At 40.0% G+C, this 18,522-nt stretch overlaps 1 protein-coding gene across 1 annotated transcript in view; it reads left to right on the forward strand.

Annotated features, from left to right (window-relative positions):
* LOC122061759 (syntaxin-22-like) overlaps positions 1–14,686 on the forward strand; it is a 74,594-nt gene extending 59,908 nt beyond the window's left edge. The window contains exons 5-7 of the mRNA XM_042625217.1: positions 11,896–12,053; positions 12,194–12,294; positions 14,384–14,686. Coding sequence (XP_042481151.1) covers positions 11,896–12,053; positions 12,194–12,294; positions 14,384–14,449 — 325 coding nt within the window. The 3' untranslated portion in view covers positions 14,450–14,686. The remainder of the gene's footprint in view (positions 1–11,895; positions 12,054–12,193; positions 12,295–14,383) is intronic.
* The last annotated feature ends 3,836 nt before the right edge of the window (positions 14,687–18,522 follow it).

Here is an 18,522-nt window from a genome sequence, read left to right on the forward strand (position 1 = left end):
CATACTTAAACTGACTCTCCCTAGTGAATCACATCGGCTCCGGCTGAGGCTCTGGCTCGACCTGTTCATACTGCTCTCGAACTCCTTCAAATCTATCACATCCCCCACCACCATCACCATCATCACCATCATCATCACCATCACCATCACTATCACCATCACCATCACCATCACCATCCTCATCACTATGTAGTGTACCATCATGTGTCTGTGTCTGTGTCTGAGTCTGGGTGTGGGTACAACCACCTGATGAAATGGACCAATCATCATCTTCATCATCTTCATCTGATTCATCCCTACCGGATGCAAGCTCGAATGGTCGGGGGGGGGCTATGAATGTATCCTTCCCTCTATAGCCATAAAATCATCGACGTTGAGCGCCATCTCTCGCACTACATAAGGGTCCGGCCTACCTCCCAGCTGATCCATCAACGGTTCGCCTCTATCCCTCACCCAGTCTACTAGAGGATCCTCTTCATCTGAGTCAATTTGGAAAACATCAGCTAGCTCGATCTGACCCATGTCATTCTCCATACCCTTGCGTATTACTGCATCCTCAGTCTCATATTATAGTGCACATACACCAAGTCAGAGATGTTGTGAACCCAATCTATTCTGCCTTTTCGAGTGGATGAGTGAAAATGTACTCCAATTTCTTTCACAACCAGATGCAGAACATATTTGGGACAGTACTTTGGTGGCAATCTTCCTCAATTCCGGTGTCGAAGCACCATACAACACCCACCATTTAGTTACATTACAAATCACAATGAATGTAAAAGATTATTTTCGTTTAAAAACACTTGACATACTAAAATTTGGATTTCTTACAAGCATCAGTACTCGTATGACTCGTGAATGCGGCGGGGGCCCCAAAGCTGCCTAATGCATCCTTGAATTCTTTTGTCTATAACAAATTTACAAATAGGACCCTAGTTAACAACCATTGTAATGATATTTAGATTCGTATAGTGCTACAAACTCACCTCAGTATTGGCTTTGGCCTGTAGATTGGGGTTTGATTGCAACTTGGCAACCACCTACTTCACTGCTTCCAGAAGATCCGGATCCAATGCAAGTCTATGGGTGTACTGATACTTGGGGTTTAAATAGTATGCTGAAATTTGACAAAACATATTATTGTCATTGTTAAGATTAATGCATTTTTATATCACATAAAATAATGTCTTCAGCTTTACTTACCAGCCTTATGCAATAGATGCTTGAGTTGGCGCTTCCAATGTTCTTCTATTATTTCCATAAATTTCTTACTTCCACGTTGGCAGCATAGGCATGTTCCTTCGTTATTGCAACAACAACATACAGGCTTGGGAAGGTGGGTTTGAAAGCAGAATCCGCCATCTTCAACATGCCAACAATTGGTGCCAAGATTTTCACCACTGTATCCAATTGTGTCCAAAACTCATCTGATGAAATGGTTGCCTGTGCCTCCCTACCAGCAGGTGATCCCGCTTCCCTCCAACCAAACCACTCCTCAGATGCGAACATGGATCAGAGACCAACTTTCTTGGATTCAAAACTTTGGATTGCAATGTAGTTGGTAACAAATCTTTTGCGACCGGGCCTGACCAAGTCACCCCCACACTTCTCCCTTAATAGGTTCAATGAAAACCCATGATTATAGACAAATTTGCTCACTTGCCTTGCTCTTTCAACCATAGTCTTCACAGTTTTCAGTTTCCCCTTGTCCTTCAACATTAGGTCAATGCAGTGTGCTGCACAAGGAGTCCAAAATAGTTGGAATCTGGGGTTGTTCATCATCTTTTGTTCGGCCTTCTTGTAGTTGCTTCCATTGTCAGTCACAATCTGAACAACATTCTGTATCCCAACTTCTTCCACAACCTCCTTCAAAAGCTTGTAAATATATTTTGCATCATTTCTTTCCTTGGATGCATCAACAGACTTCAAGGAAATGGTTCTACCATCACAATAAACCCTAAAATTGATGGACTTTCTCGTGGGCCCTGTCCAACCATCACACATTATGGTGACCCCATAGCTCTCCCACAAAACTTTTAACTCATCAATACATGCTTTCATTTCTCTCTTCTCCTGAGGAAAATATATATATTCATCACCACATGCAGTGGGCCCCCCTATCCTTGGACTGGCCTCAGCAACAACATCAAGCATCGGCTAATAACAGGGACTTGTAGTGGCGTTTGTCGTGATGCTATGAAATAACATCCACTTAGACATAGCCTCCCCAACATAAGCCTTCTTGTTAGTCCACATCCCCTTTATCTTACACTGTTTGCTACCCTTTTTCCTGTACGTACATGGATCCTGTTGTAGAATGGGGTTCGCACGAGGTGGTACCACTGGAGGTGGAGGTGGAGATGGGGCTGCCCTTGTACTTTTTGATCTCTTAAATGGAAGAGGAGGCTATGAAGATCCACTACCCCCTGCTCTAGATGGACTAGCTCCTCTACTTTGTCTACATCTTTCCTCCTCACGAAGATTTTATATGCCCAATGCTTGCCCCTGCCGCCAATTTCTAGCCTCTTGCTCAGTTTCTATGTCATTAGGCACATAAATAGGGTCATCACTGTTATCATCATTATCATCATTATAACGATGCATGGGAGCATGTCTTCAGCTATGGCCTTGGCAATATGATCAGGCACTTCCCTGCATTTAGCCACATCTGGGGAGTTTCCAACCAAATGTTGCTTAAGTCTTGTGGCCTCACCACCCATAAACTTCTTGTGACAGTAGTTACACGAAGTTTTCCTTTTATCTCCATCAATAGGCACTCCATGTTTCCATACAATCTCCCCACTATCACGACTACTATCTCGTCTCCCACCTCCTCTCCCTTTTCTCCCTCCTTCCTCGTTGCCTCCTCTAGTAGCCATTTTATTTCACCCCAGAGCTGATACATAGAAAAAAGAATATCATTATTAAGTAGTAAATATATGGTAGCTACTTATATTTTTTTCTTACATAAAATAATTTTTAATCAATTTAAAAAAATATTTTAATGGCATACAATAAAATCAAATATGGTATAGCATAATAAGCATCATGTATGCTTCAAAGCACTTTAATACTAATCTCCTATTATTCTTTTATTTTTAAAATCAAAACAGAATATTTTTCCCTATTTTTAAAATTATTTTTCAATAATTAATATATTTTTCTAATTTTTTGAAAATTAAAATAAATAATTATCGGATGGAAAAAAATTTCACTCCGATAGAGTCGTAGAATAGGCAATGGTGAGTAACATATATATATTTGACTTCCATCAAAGGTATATTTACCATAAAAAGTAACAATTTATGTTAATGGAAATGAATTTTTAAACCAGAAAAATAAAAAAAATATTTATGTACCAAGAAAAAGTTTCGACCCTGTGAGGTCATAGATCGGCCTTTAGTATCTAACATATAAAAAATCTAGAAGCATCCAACATGCATTTATATACTATTTGAAAAAAAATGCTTTGGGGAAAGAACTTTACCTTTACTGAGCTTGGAATGTGTAGATCTTGTTGGAGGAGAGATTTGGAAGTCAAAATGTATGATGATGTGGCTAATTAGAATCCAATAGGAGTGATTTGTTTAAAAAATTACAGCTAGAACCGAGATATAACCGAAATAGTCGAGACAGGTGAGACAGATGAGAGCATATATTTATATAAGGTGGTTTGTAGCATTTCGGTATCTCGCCGAGACGATACCGAAATCTCGGTCGAGAAACTGAAATATCGGCCGAAACATTGTACAACTAGTAATTCATATGGTGTTTCGTTTTGACAAAAAAAAAAAGCCCAAATTACCGAGATCTCCGCGAGATTTTGAACCATGGGCTCAAGTTCGCTCAAGTTCCCTTTAGATTGGGAAGATATGTGGCTGGAAAAAATTAGGGAAAACTAGGTCAAAATTGGGGATTTTGAATAGCTCACAGATTAACCCAAGGAACCAGCTCCAAACTTGGTTGAGTTCCTCCCTCGGTGTCCCCAACGAACCCCTAAAAGGGCTTTGGAAAATGGCTTCTAGTTTGAGAGTTCTTGTGGAACTCGATTAGGATCCAAAACCTTAATTCTGGTAGAGGTCGATTGGCTGACTTGGGCTGATCTTGATCTTAGATGGTTGCTGGTCTTCAAGATGATCTTCAAACAATGTTCAGATTACTCACAAATCACTTTCCCACAATTTAGACAAAGAAAAAGTGAATCAATGGAGGATTAGAAGGGGGGGGGAGGAAGAAGTGGTTGGGTTGGGTATCTCATCCCTCTATTTTAGGCATCTCACTTTCTCAAAATGGAAGGATCTCACCTCTAAAAAAAAAACAGCTCTCAGCCAAGAGTTAACACTCAAATTTTCATCTGTTCATCTTGTGTCTCAAAGTTACAGCAATGCCTCTTTTATAGAGGTTTATGACTCCAACTTAAAATAGGAACCCTACTTGATTGGGGACTGTTACAATTCCAGAATCCTACAATCAAACCAAGAAAAAGAGAAAAAGAGAAGAAGAAAAGAAGAGAGGAGAAGAGTGGCGAGCACAAACTAGTCCCAAAGAGGGGAACTAACCAGCGGCTCTAACCAGAATAGTCTGCCGCAGGTCAGTCCCTTGATATATATAAGATTCAACACTTGCATAGGGATAGGAATACCCTTGTACCGTTGCTGATTAAGCCCTATTACATAAAAGCATACGACATGACTAAAATGCCCTTACTACTAAAACTCAACACTCCACCTCAAGTTGGAGCATATACATCACCTATGCTTAGCTTGATACAACCACTGCAAAAACTAGGAGCAAATAAAGATTTAGTAAACATGTCTGCCAACTGATCTGAGGAAGGAACAAAAGGAGTCTCGATTAACTTCTTTAGAACAACATCACAAACAAAGTGGCAATCCACTTCAATATGTTTGGTCCTCTCATTGAAGACAGGGTTACTAGCAATATACACAGCTGCTTGGCTGTCATAGTACATCTTCATAGGCTTGTTTATGGGAAAACCCAACTCCAAAAGTAATGACCGTAACCACATCAACTCAGCGGTGGTGTGAGCCATGGCTCTGTATTTTGCTTCAGCAATAGACCGGGCAATGGTAGTTTGCTTCTTACTTCGATATAACTAGATTACCTCCAATAAAGGTGCAATAACCTATAATGGACCTACGATCACTAGCACAGTCAGCCCAATCAGCATCAGAGTAGCCAATCACATCCATATGTTGATTAGGGAGATAAATTAGCCCTTTACCAGGAGCACCCTTTAAATACCGAAGTACACGAATAGATGCATCCTAATGTGCTTTCTGAGGAGACTGCATGAATTGACTAAGGACTCCAACAGCATAAGAAATGTTAGGTTGTGTGACCGTGAGATATATTAACTTGCCAACTAAACTCCTGTACTGATGCACATCTTGGGAGAGGTTCACCATCACTAATACCAAATTTCTGGTGAGGGTCCATAGGGATATCTATAGGTCAGCATGCAAGCATACCAGTACCAGATAAAAGATCCAACACATACTTCCTTTGAGATAAACTGATAGCCTTCTTGCATCTAACCACTTCAATGCCGAGAAAATAGTGAAGCTGACCTAAATCTTTGGTCTGAAAGTGTTGTTGCAAATAGTTCTTAACTATAGAAAATTCCTGCGTCATCATTACCAATGAGGATCATATCAACCACTAAGACCACCAATTTATTACCTCTGCGACGAACGAAGACAGAGTGATTAGAATAACATTGGGAAAACCCAGAAGTTACCACAGTAGTACTAAATTTGTCAAACCATGCCCGAGGGGACTGTTTAAGTCCATAGATAGCCTTGTGTAAACAACAAACTCGACCTCTATTCTCCCCCTGAGCAACATACCCAGGAGGTTGCTCCATATACACTTCTTGCAGATCACCCTATAAAAATGCATTCTTGATGTCTAAATGAAACAACGGCCAATCATAGTTAACAACAAGAGAAATAAGGAGGCGAACGGAGTTTAGCCTAGCAACAGGAGAGAATGTCTTAAAATAATCAACCCCATATGTCTGAGTATACCCCTTGGCAACCAGACAGGCTTTCAACCGATCAACAGAGCCATCAAAATAATACTTAATAGTGTAAACTCAACGACACTTCACCAAGTCCTTACCAGGAGGTAAGTCTACTAGACTCCAGGTGGCACGGTTCAAGAGAGCATCCATTCCTACATCCATGGCAGTTTTCCATCCAGGGATGCTCAAGGCGTCAATATGAGATTTAGGAATGGTATGAGTAGAAAGAGACAATGAAAGACCAGGGATAGTTGATGGAAGATGAGATAAGGAAACAAATTTATTAATGGGATACACTGCCATAGATTTTGCAAGTGCGTGTACCTTTACAATGAGCAATTGGTAAGTCATCAGGAATAGGAGGGATTGGAGCTTCACCAGAGGAGGGCGGCAGTGGAGGTAGAGAATTAGCTGGAGTAATGGTATCAACATTGGGCTGTCCGAGCTCCTTCTTGTGTTGATAAACCTGTAGAGGAGGTGTGACACTGGTACTAGGGACATCTGGGAATGGAATGAGATTAGGGATAGCAGGTGGAGCTAGAGAAGCCCATTCAGTCTCGGGTTGGGATGCCTGGGAGGAAAAAACTGGTGTGCCCTAAAAAACTGACACCAACACTAACAAAATTTCGGTGAGTGATTGGGTCATAACACTTGTATCCTTTCTGAGTATGGGAATAACCCAAAAAGATGCATTTAGTGGACCTAGGAGATAATTTATTAGGTGGAGCTTGCAAGTTCTGAACAAAACAGACAGCCAAAAACACGAGGAACCGAAAACTTGGCAAGTTAGGAAAAACAACAGAAAACGATGTTCGATCGAAAGAACCGAAGATGGTATGCAATTAATTAAATGACAGGCAGTTAAAACTCCATCACACCAAAAAGTTTTCGGAACATGCATATGTAACATAATTTCCCGTGCTACCTCGAGGAGGTGCCGATTTTTGTACTCAACCACCCCATTTTGTTGTGGGTATAAGATCGGCTAGTCTGGTGTATCATCCCACGGGCACCACAAAAAACATAAATCTCATTTTGGACATATTCTAAAGCATTGTCAAAACAAAAAACTTTAATTAAAATGCCAAATTGAGTTTTTATTTCATTATAGAAAGTCTGAAACACGGATAAAAATTTAGATTGATCCTTTAACAAGTACAGCCATGTAAGACGAGAGTGGTCGTCCACGGAAGTCACAAAATATCGAAAACTAAACCTATTGTTGACTCGACAAAGACCCCAAACACCTGAATGAGTTAATAAAAATAAAGATGGACTCTGAAGCACAGAGCGAGATGGGAAAGTCACACGGCGATGCTTTCCCAGCTCACTTGCTTCACAATCTAACTTTGGTATAGACTTAAAACTAGGAAATAAAATTTGCAACCTAGACAAGGACAAATGACCTAAACGACAGTGCCATTGGAAAGGAGTCACATCCCCAATGGCTGCAGCAGTAGTGGAAGTAGCAGGAGTGCCACAGTAGAGATAATATAGACCATTTTTTTCACACCCCCCACCAATCGTCTTCCTCTTGTGAAGATCCTGAAGAAAACAATAAGAAGAGGAGAAAGCTACTGAGCAATTTAATGATTTAGTTAACCGACTCACTTAGAGAAGACTTAATGGAAATTGGGGAACATGTAACACAAAGGACATGTTAAGTGAGGTTATAGGTGAGATAGTACCATGACCTAAAACAGGGGTTGAATCACCATTTGCAAAGATTACAGATGTGGAGGTGGTACTTGGGAAAATGACTTAAACAGGGATGACTTACCAGTCATATGAGCAGAAGCCCCTAAATCAATAATCCAGGGGGTAAAAGTAGTGGTAAGAAGGGCTGATGTACCTACTTGGGCCAAGGTAGCAGTGGATGTAGACGCACCATTAGATGTATTAAAGGATGCCTCAGGAGTCTGCAACCGTTTTAGTAATTGGTTGATATCATCACGTAAACTGGTAGAAGAATCTCCTGAAGAAGTCCTTGGTTTGGTATCATTGGAGACACCAGGTCAGTACCATCATCTGACATCGCATGATTAGCTAATTGGGTTACCCACTCTTGCTTGCCATGCTTTGGCCAACAAGTCTCTATAATATGGTTGGACTTCCCACAGTAAGAGCACTGGCGAGAGGAACGATCAGATTGCTGTCCGCAATCAAAGTGCTGTCCACTAGAACCCCAACCAGCAAACAAACGGCCTCCCCCACGACCTTGACCACGTCCACGGTTAGTAAGAAAGGCTGAATTGTCTTTGGTGTGCTGATCAGGTTTTGTAGAAGATGTGATGCGCTAAAGTCGGGAGTAGGTATCATTCAGTGTAGGGACAGTGTCGCTAGCAAGTAAGTGACCCTTCACTGCCTTCAGATCATTATTCAAGCCAGCCAAGAACTTGGAAACAAAGAATTCATTACGTTGAGCTTTGAGCTTCTCAATATCTATAGTCAAGGGCTAGAAGACATTGAGTTCTTCAACGATTCGCCTGAAAGCACTGTAGTATTCTGATAGAGACTTGTCAGATTGGTGAAATTGGAACAATTTCTCTTAAATATCATAGATACGAGTCATATTCTTCTCCTGGGAGTAGGTTTCCTTCAGATCATCCCATACCCCTTTTGCAGTATTGTGGAACATGACATTGGCAGCGATAGCAGGTTCCAAACTATTCCACAACCAGATCAAAATTATTGCATTTTCCTTCGTCCAATCATTATATCCCTTATCAGACGACTGAGGAGGATCAGAGGTAGTATATTGAAGTTTGCCTTTAGTCATGACATAAACCTTCACAGATTGAGCCCAAAGTAGGTAGTTCGAACTCCTTTTAAGCTTGATAGAGATAATCTGGACATTCACATCCGAGGAAGATGTAGTAGCAATAGGGGTAGTTTTGGTCTTAGCTATGAGAAACAAAAAATTAGGGATGATAAAATAATGAATAACCTGTATGCAGATCTCTATAGTACCATAGAATGGATGATTTTAGTATAGATCCATATTATCAAGACTTGATCCCACCATAGTCATCACCAGAAAAAAAAATTTACCAGAGCCACAGGGTAGGGGTGTCAATCGGTCGGTTCGGTTCGGTTCTGTTCGGTTTTGGTCGGGTTGAATCGGTTTCAGTGTAGGAATGAGGGAGACCAAAACCAATCCATTAAGGAACTTCGGTTTTCGGTCGGTTTCGGTTTTGGTCTGGTTTGGTTTCAGTTTATTTTGGATTTTTAATATCGGGTTAATACCGGTTTAGATCGATTTATTAGTGGGCTTGAACTATAATGAAATCTTACATTCATAACTTGTAGTGACAAGTTTTGACGGAAAAAAACACTTTAAATTTATGATTAAATCATGGTTTATCATTGTGAGGGAAAGACGACTAATATTGAGACCAATGGATCATAAATTACTGAAAAGATAACTAATACTAAAATCACAAAATGAACCCTATTATTCAGTCATTCATTTAACTATACATATCTATCCAACTAGTTTTGTATAGTGAACAAGGAAACCAATGGAAGCATTATTGCAATTTACAAATCAATTTCTCTATTCATAACCTCATATTCAATGATTTGTAAAAATTCCCCATACAATAAAAAATATTCTCACTAATATTGTTAAAAATGGATTCTATTCACCAATTTATAATCTCATAATCATTTATTTTAATCGGTTTCATTCGTTTTCAACCGGTTTTTAGCCAGTCCCAACATACCTCAGTCCAAAACCAATCCAATAAGGATCGGTTTGGTTCGGTCCGGATTTTTCCAATCGGGTTCGGGCTAGGTTTTGACCCCCCTACCATAGGGACGAAAAAATCGATGAGATATAAAACCCTGCTAAAATCGATTAGAGCAAAAACCTCTTAAATATCGATTAGGGTAGGATATTGGTGGCACCGATCCAAGATTCCAAGCTTAAGTTCAGTAGTATTATATTATGATAAAAAAATAATCACTCCATGTGATTTAATCCATAGTAAATGCAGCAGTAGGCTGCACATCAGAAAGGTTCAGCGGAAGGAAGAAATCAGCAGAGAAGAATGTTGTATAAACCCTATGTTTAATCACAGAAGCTCTGATACCATGTTACAATTCCAGAATCCTGCAATCAAACCAAGAAAAAGAGAAAAAGAGAAGAAGAAAAGAAGAAGACAAAAGAGAGGAGAACAAAGAGGTGAGAGCACAAACCAGTGCCAAAGAAGGGAACTAACCTATGGCTCTAACCAGAATAGTCTGCCGCAGGTCCGTCCCTTGATATATATAAGAATCAACACTTGCGCAGGGACAAGAATACCCCTGTACCCTGCGCTGATTAAGCCCTAATATATAAAAGCATACGACAGGACTAAAATGCCCTTACTACTAGAACTCAACAAGGACAACACATAATAGAAATCCTACTTAGCTTAGGATTGAAGCTACAGACTAATTAATGACTTTGTCCAACAACTAAAAACATAGTCTAACTCTAACTAAGACTTTTCAAATATAAACCTAAGACTCCAACATGGAGTAGGACTCAAATAAAGCAATTAAGACAAATCCTTGTTGGAGTAGGACTCAATTAAAACAATTAAAATGAATCCTACTCTACTTGGCCAATTCGATGGCTACTAGACTCCTCCTTTGAAGCTTCAATTTTTCAACATTAAGGGACAGCTGAGGCTCTATTAGAAGGTTCTTCTGTGGATAAAAGTGTAGGGGTTACTATTCATGTGAACAGTGTTTTCCGGCTCCCCTTTTGGGCTGGTTAGATGGGGCCAAGGTGGAAGCTGGCTAGTCCAACATTGGACTTGGTTCAAAGGAACTAGCAGGCCCCCTTCTCTTGCAAGCTCGATCTACATCAGGAAGGAAGACTAGAGGTCGGCAAGGGGGGGAGGGAGATGGGAGGAGACCAAACTCCGTGGGAGAGGATGGAGGAGACCAAGACAGATCTGGACAAACCAGAGAAATAGATGATTCTAGAAGTGATCAAGGGGAGGAGGATATCAAAGGGTGCAAAGGGTCTAACCAAAGTGAGGTGGAGGACCCATTGCCAATTGTGTAGGAGATGGCTTCAAGAGCAGTAGGCCTAGAGCTAAGAATTTTGCGCTAGATCCAAGAGGCATTGAAGGAGGGGGAGGCCGTCCAGAAGGAATCATGTTTTAGGGGGACGAGTAAACCCAAGGGACCCAGATTCTGCGATGCTTTGAGGCAATTTTCCATGTGTCCAAGTAACTTGTTAACTCCTAATAGTGGTTCTTACCATTATCATGGATTCACTAACTCTAATGCAGCTCCATTTAATACAAGTCTACAAATAAAAATAAATCTGAATTTAATACCTTAAAACTAAGAACTGTTTCACAGTGTGGCTGACCTATGTGTCAACACAGTAACCACCACCCAGAACTCAAAACAGGTTGAGTGACAGGCCTGGTTTCATGATTAAAGACTTGGTAATAATTCTTCAATGATTCTCAAAGATTCAATGATCCTGAACTGGAATGGAACTCTTGGAAATGCAACACAAACATGAACTTTTCACATATAAACCTTCTTTATTCTAGTATGTGCTTCATGGATGAAGGTTGACAGCCTTATGAGCAACATAATGGCTTCCATTGTAGGATACAATTTTGTCTTTTCTGCATCCAAACAGAATATAAAATTAGATATTTTCTATGATACATCAGGACTGCCTTTAATGTTATCTTCATCATCCCTGGATCTGCATACCGATTTGGAGTCTCTTGAACACTATTTTGTACCTGTATGCTCTTCTAGCTTTGGAGGGTTTGGAATGAAATCCTGCTTATGATCCATTTCTCTTCGAGCTGATATTCTGATTAGTGCAGGCAAGAGGTACTACTGCTGGGTAATGAGGTTGCATTCAATGAGGCTATAATAGAGGAGAGGGAGCAGGGAATTAAAGATGTACAACAAGAAATTGGACAAGCAAATGAGATATTTCGGGACCTTGCTGTTCTAGTTCATGAACAAGGAGTGGTGATAGGTAAGATAGTAGTAATATTTTCTGTTAACTGCTTACAGACCCTACACCCTACTGCCCAAAAGCCCCTCCAAAAAAAAAAAAAAAAAAAGCAGCTTTTTCTTATCCTATTCGTTCTTTGGTGTTGTGTGTCCTCGGAATAGATGACATCCAATCAAACATTGAAGCTTCATCTTCTGCAACAACGCAAGCTAAAGTGCAACTCTCGAAGGCCCACAAGAGTGTCAAATCTAGGTCATCATGGGTAAGTTTTACATGTAATATAGTATCTGGAACTGGATTGCATTATTTCTGAGCATGTTTGCTCTCTGGACTGTAAAAATAGAGTTTTTCCTTTTTTTGGAACAGAAATGGAATGAAAGCTGTATGGGATGGCCGGACCCTTTTTTTTTTTTTTTTTGGGGGGGGGGGGGAACGGACCAGGCTATAGAAACAGTTTTCACCCCCATTCAAGAAACACATAACGTTTGCCATTTTTTTGAATTTGCATGAATTGACGGAACGACTCGAATGGGTTATCGAAAAAACCGAAGGGGGTATACCCACATTTATCTCACTTCGCTCCATCATGCATCTCTCTCTCTCTTTGAGCTCCATGACCGAAGACCTTCTATCGCTACTCTCTGTCGACTCTCCACTTGAAAATCCCTTTCCTATCTCAACACTCTCTCGAGACATTTTCCTCAAGCTTTTGGAGATTGCTGCTAGAAATGACAAATGCAACTCCCGATTAAGCCGGCGCCCTTCCCATCGCTTGCAACTTTGCTGCCACTCCATCCTCTTTCTCAAGCTCAACGGTCTCTGCTATCTCTGAAGAGATTTCCTCTACCCAGCAAAGAACTCTGCTACTACCACAGTTGCCACTGCTGATTTCACCGGTGCCCTTGCCTTCGCTTGCAACCCTGGGTCGCCAGTGAAGCCTCCTATTTCTTCAGCTCTGCACATCCTGTGCTGTCCCCCCTTCCCGATTTTGAAAGACCTAGGTCAATGGTAACCCTAGCTCTGATTCTTCTCTCTCTCTCTCTCTCTGTGCACGCGCATCTGCATACGTCTGTATTTGTGAATGATAGCTTCAGAAACGGAAGTGAGAACTCTGTTATTTCTGATATGCTACTGTCATGCCTTTTGATTACTCTTTCCTCCCTTAAATCAAATCCATCCATGTTACTGTAAAAGTCAACCAATTGATATTCATGGTTATTTGTCATAATTTAAGATTCTTGGTGCTTTCCATGAATCTGAACTGAAGTTGGGTTGTTTGTTTTGAGATTGTACATGGTTCATATGGGGTTGGCAGTTGGTACTTCCTCCTTTTCTTTGGTTGGGTTTTGGCGAGCACCTTATTGTGCAAAAAAACCTTATTCTGTTGGTATGTTGTAGGGGCTTCCATATCTGTTTCTGTTTTTCTGTAACGACAGAAACAGGTTTTTTTTTTTTTTTTTTTTTTTTGGGTTTACCATACAGAATTTGTTCTCACAGAATTACTCCAAAAATCCAGACTCAGAACCAGTTTTTTAAATAGAAACGTTACCATACATACCCTAAGATGCTGTTTTGTCCTTGCTGATAACTATGAGACAGTTGTGACAAGTAAAAAAAGGTGAAAAGAGTGGTGGAATAGAAAGTCAGCATTAGCAATGCTTGCTTGCACGTGTTCACCCGTTACCGAACCCGGGAACAGATACATAATTTGTACCATGTAAGTAAATAGTAAAAGAAAGTTCCTGGATAATCTTTCTTTAGAACTAGTTTCTTCCTCAATTTTTTTTTTTTAAAAATTGGGTACTTACAGCTTAAGTCTATTGACCATCTCCTTTGGTGAAATTGCTACTTTAGTATAGTGGACTTTTTGTCTACGATATTTAATGGATCTTTAACATGTAAAGAAGGATTAATGGAAGAAAAATGGTAAAATGAAGTCTTATCAATCCAGGTATTGGCAAACAACAGAAAAATTTTAACCAACATGTGTGCTTTCAAGTAGTTTTTTCAATAGCTTTGGTTCTTTTGTAAAATTTTCTTGATTTAAATAGAAAAGAAGGGAGAAAAGTAGAATGCATCCATTGTGCATAGTTATTAGAAACCAGGCGAAAAAGAAGGGAAATGATTGAGGAGCACATTAAGAAACTAATTTTCTTTGTCAATTCCAAACCTTGAATCTACATGACAAATGCACAGAATTGGGTATGTATGAGAGTTTCTTGTAGCATAATGCATGTTTTGATTTCTTCCTGAAGTTCTGGATTCACGTTTTGATTTGTGTTGGTTCAGTATTTTCTGTACTAATCTTTGTTTCTCACTCTACATACTGTGTCTGTTTTCTTACTCAACAGTGTTGGTGGGTACTGATGATTTTCGTATTAGTGGTGGTCATCATCCTCCTTTTCTTTATCATATAATGTGTAGTGCTTTTTGGCCTTCCAAGAGCAGTGGTGTGGTTGTGGGTGTGATACAAGTCGTGAATTAACTTATTGTATGTATAGTGTGTATTGCCTATCAGCCTCTAAAGTTTTGCCTTTGTTTATTATCTAGAATTTTGTCTCCGATTCCTTTCCTTCTCTCTTTTTATGAATTAATTTTTTGTATACTACATTCTACTGGGAAATGAACCTGAATGCATTCAGTTTTCTGGCCTACGTTATTGGTAATCCTTTCTCTACTGTTATTGTCGAATTTGTTAAGTTCCACCTTTAAATATAAACATCCTAAAAACTGAAGTAGGTTTAAGGCTGGGGGTTTCCATTTTTTTTTTTTTTTTTTTTTTTTGTGTGAGAACTTCCCTCCTTTATCAGGGAATAAAGTAGTGTCCCAATGAAGCTTTATTAACCTGACTCATTATGTGCAGATCGTACTTGTGACCATAAGTCCAAAGGTTCAAGGATTGGCGTGCACACACACACACACATAAATGCTTAATGATACGTGAAAATAGTGGTTTATTGTTGGATCAAAACAAGTAGGTTCCACTCTAGACGGAATATCAAGGAATTGATGGAACTCTCAAAACTCATCAAGATTGCCAGTGTTCGATAGGGTGGTAATTGAATCAGATTTGTTTGCAAGCGGTGTCCCTACCGTTCAAAAAAACTTTTCCTTGAAATGGATAATTGACGTATGAAAACAGTTATGTAGGTAGGGCCTTGGTTCAGCCAGCTCCCGTACTTGCAAAAGCTTATCTTTCAATAGCCCTACATCTGTATAATGCAATCAAGTTGCCCTTGCATAATTATCAATGAGTGCTTAAATCAGGTGTGGCTATTGAGTGGCTTGGAATGTTTGGAAAAATCTGAATCCTGGAAACTGGCCCTGGCTCGAGCTCGCCTAAGTAATCAATGTGCATGAAGGTCTTGCAAGAAGGCCCATATTTTCCTACACCGTAGATGAAGGAGAAGTATGCCCATCAATGGTCATAAATGTTGCCCCCTTATGAAACGAAGTTGACAATCTCCCCGTATTGTTCCCCAATACATACTGCTCACAATTCACACCCCTTGGTCAAGGGGTGATGGAAAACTACCTCCTATTATGCTTAATATCATCTCACAAGCCTCATGTTTGAAAAAACTTTGCATTTTGGTACTGAAAGTATCACACCCTGCTTCAAATTAGGCCAAGGTATGCGGCATTGGATACTTTATCGTACCAATCGGCCTGAACCAGTAGGATCTAATATAGATATGATTACACAGGTACAAACTCTTCTACCAAATTAGAGTACTCATATAAGGGAGAATTTATATTTTACATAATCCATGGTTATCCAATCTAAGTGATAAATAATAATTACATACACAATTGAATTATAACTCACAATTATCATAATATAATCACATCTTACAAGAATAATAATAAAACTTCAAAACAAAGGAAAACTCAGTACTCCACCACATATCTAACTATTGCAACCTCACAACCATTACCGAGTCTCGATCCACTCTAGTTTAGGTTCCACCATTTAAAAACATAAATCCACAAGGGGTGAACATGCAAGGACAAACAACATCATGATACCAACACACACTCACAATAATATCCACAGATGCACTGTAACACCCTAAATTTTAAAGCAACTGTTCCCCAGTGTCAGGACCTAACTGGCACATGGGAAATAGGTTGTTATCTCATGAATCACACATGTAGGAGGGGTAAAATAGTCAAAATTTATAGGAATAGCCCCACACATGTCAGGTAATGTAAGACAAAGGATTAGTCTGCTAGAAGGCCAAAAATAAGGCAATCGGTCAGCCAGTTTGGCTGGAAGAATATTGAAAAATTAGGTTTTCTTTGTGGGGTCCACTTCTCTACAACATTGCTCCTTGCACTCCCACCATGTGTATGGGTCTATTTGAGGATTTTAACTCACCATTTACCTTAGTGGGCAATGGGGCCTACAAGAGGTTATGAGATGTTAAACTTTTGGATTAATTTAAATCAAGTTATAAGGTCCAGCGAAACACCCCTAAGGTCTCATTTGCTGGCCTATAAATATTTTCTATCAGCCCTAATGCAGCATTTGTGCCATATGGTTGCTGTTAGCAACAAAGAAAAGAAGAAGGAAAAGAGAAGAAGAAGAAAGGAGAAGGTGAGAAGGGAAGAAGAAAGAAAGGAAGAGGGCTTCTACACCTAGGACTACCATTGAATAGTTCTGCCAACAGGTATGAAATTTTGTCATGTACAATTGCAGAATTTAAACTGGTTCATCTGAATTCATAATTAGGATTAGGGATTTCAGTCCAATAAGGACTGTAATCAGATTCTTGTGCTCTAATTAGCTTCCCAAGGGAAGAATCCCCAAAATTTAACAAGGTTCTGAGACACAATTGACTTGAAATCATCTCTGCAAACCCTAGAACAGAGGGCTTTCAGCAATCGGGGTCAACTCAAGCAAATTGATGAGGGAATTAGGCTAATTGTAGCTTGAATTCTGCAGGAGAACAAATCAGAATTTACATTGGATTAAAATTGGATTTTTCAAGGTGTTGAATTTACAGTTTTAATTTGGTGTTTAAGAGGGGGAATTGATTCAATTGTGCTAAAACACCTAAATTCCCATCTAAATCTTGGAATTTTTGAAATTGGAATGTGTAGATACTCAGGTTAGCTAATCTACTCCCAGAGGTGGGTCAGTATGCTGCCCACATAAGCATATAAGATTCTCCAAGCAAAGGCAGACCAATTAGGCTAGAAAGGGAATCAATTTCTGAGCTTACAGTGTACAACAGTAGCAGTGATAGAATTAGACTCTACAAAAAGGGGCTCCGACAAGCTCTCTCGGCTAGTTGGTTGGGCCAAGCCATACCCGCCGATTGGAGGTTTAGAGCCCTATATGGCTATTGGTTGGGTTTGGGTGCACCCTGTACAAGGGTGGGGCCTACCGATATGTACTTAGTGAAACTTAGCCCTTTAAAGATGACTATGGTATAGGTTCTAGAGCCTAAACCTATCACTGAATTAGCTGAGAGGACTCTGCCATAGTCATGGAATGTACATAGGGAGTGTAAGACCATACCCCTTTACAGAAAATAGTACAATGAGGAAGAAGACTGCATTGGGAATTAGCCCAGTCAGCTGAGGTCTATGATAACCCATAGGTTGCCTCCGGTGGGTGTCTGATGACCTTTATACTATGTGGCTTGGTCTGTTTAGACAAATAGGAAACCCGAGATTCTGTGGATCAGGTTAGTGACCTATATAGGGGTTAGAGAGCCAAGTTAGTTAAGTAGGTAAATTGTTGGGAGAAATGCTAGTCAGGAATTAGTTCCTCTATCTGACTACTGGTATGGATTCCAATAAGGGGATACAATAGGAGTTTAGGAAGTTGGGTTGTCCTTGGACAGTGAATACTAAAAGTAACCTAAAATATTCATTGTTTAATTAAGCGCCTAAGATACTCGGCAAAGATACGCATGGACGGGAACTCAACGAAAAGGCATCAGATTTGGGTATCAAGGTGAGTGGGTGATTGTTTTACTTTATGGAGTGTTTCTATTTACTTTTATATTTTGCATACTCATGTGTATGTGATGGAAATCATGTTTCGGATTTATTTTGTATAAAAATATATATAATGCATATGTGGCATGATTTTACCGACTTTGATGTGATCGTGGTTTTGTGGATGCGTAGAATTATAGTTATGTGGTGATGGTTGCAACATTGACGGTTTGAGACACAATGTGGCGGAGGTTCTTTCCAGTACCGTGGGTCCCGCTCATATGAAAAAGACCAGCTATGCTAATCTCGTTAGGCCACCCGAACCCATCGCACCTTTGGCAGGAGGAGTTAGAAAGGTGAAAAGAGAACAAGACAAGACCTGCGTATATCGCCCCTGTCTAAGCAAGTGAGACTTTATCCTGGTCTCTCTCCGCCCCCCGCCCCGAAACTGACCCACAGCACAGCGCCCATTCGCTTTGCGCGCGGGGAGGCAACGAAGTTCAGTTCATGAGACCGCAACGGAGTGGAGTAGCCATTG

This window comes from Macadamia integrifolia, chromosome 14 (genome assembly GCF_013358625.1).
Source record: "Macadamia integrifolia cultivar HAES 741 chromosome 14, SCU_Mint_v3, whole genome shotgun sequence".
Classification (NCBI taxonomy): domain Eukaryota; kingdom Viridiplantae; phylum Streptophyta; class Magnoliopsida; order Proteales; family Proteaceae; genus Macadamia; species Macadamia integrifolia.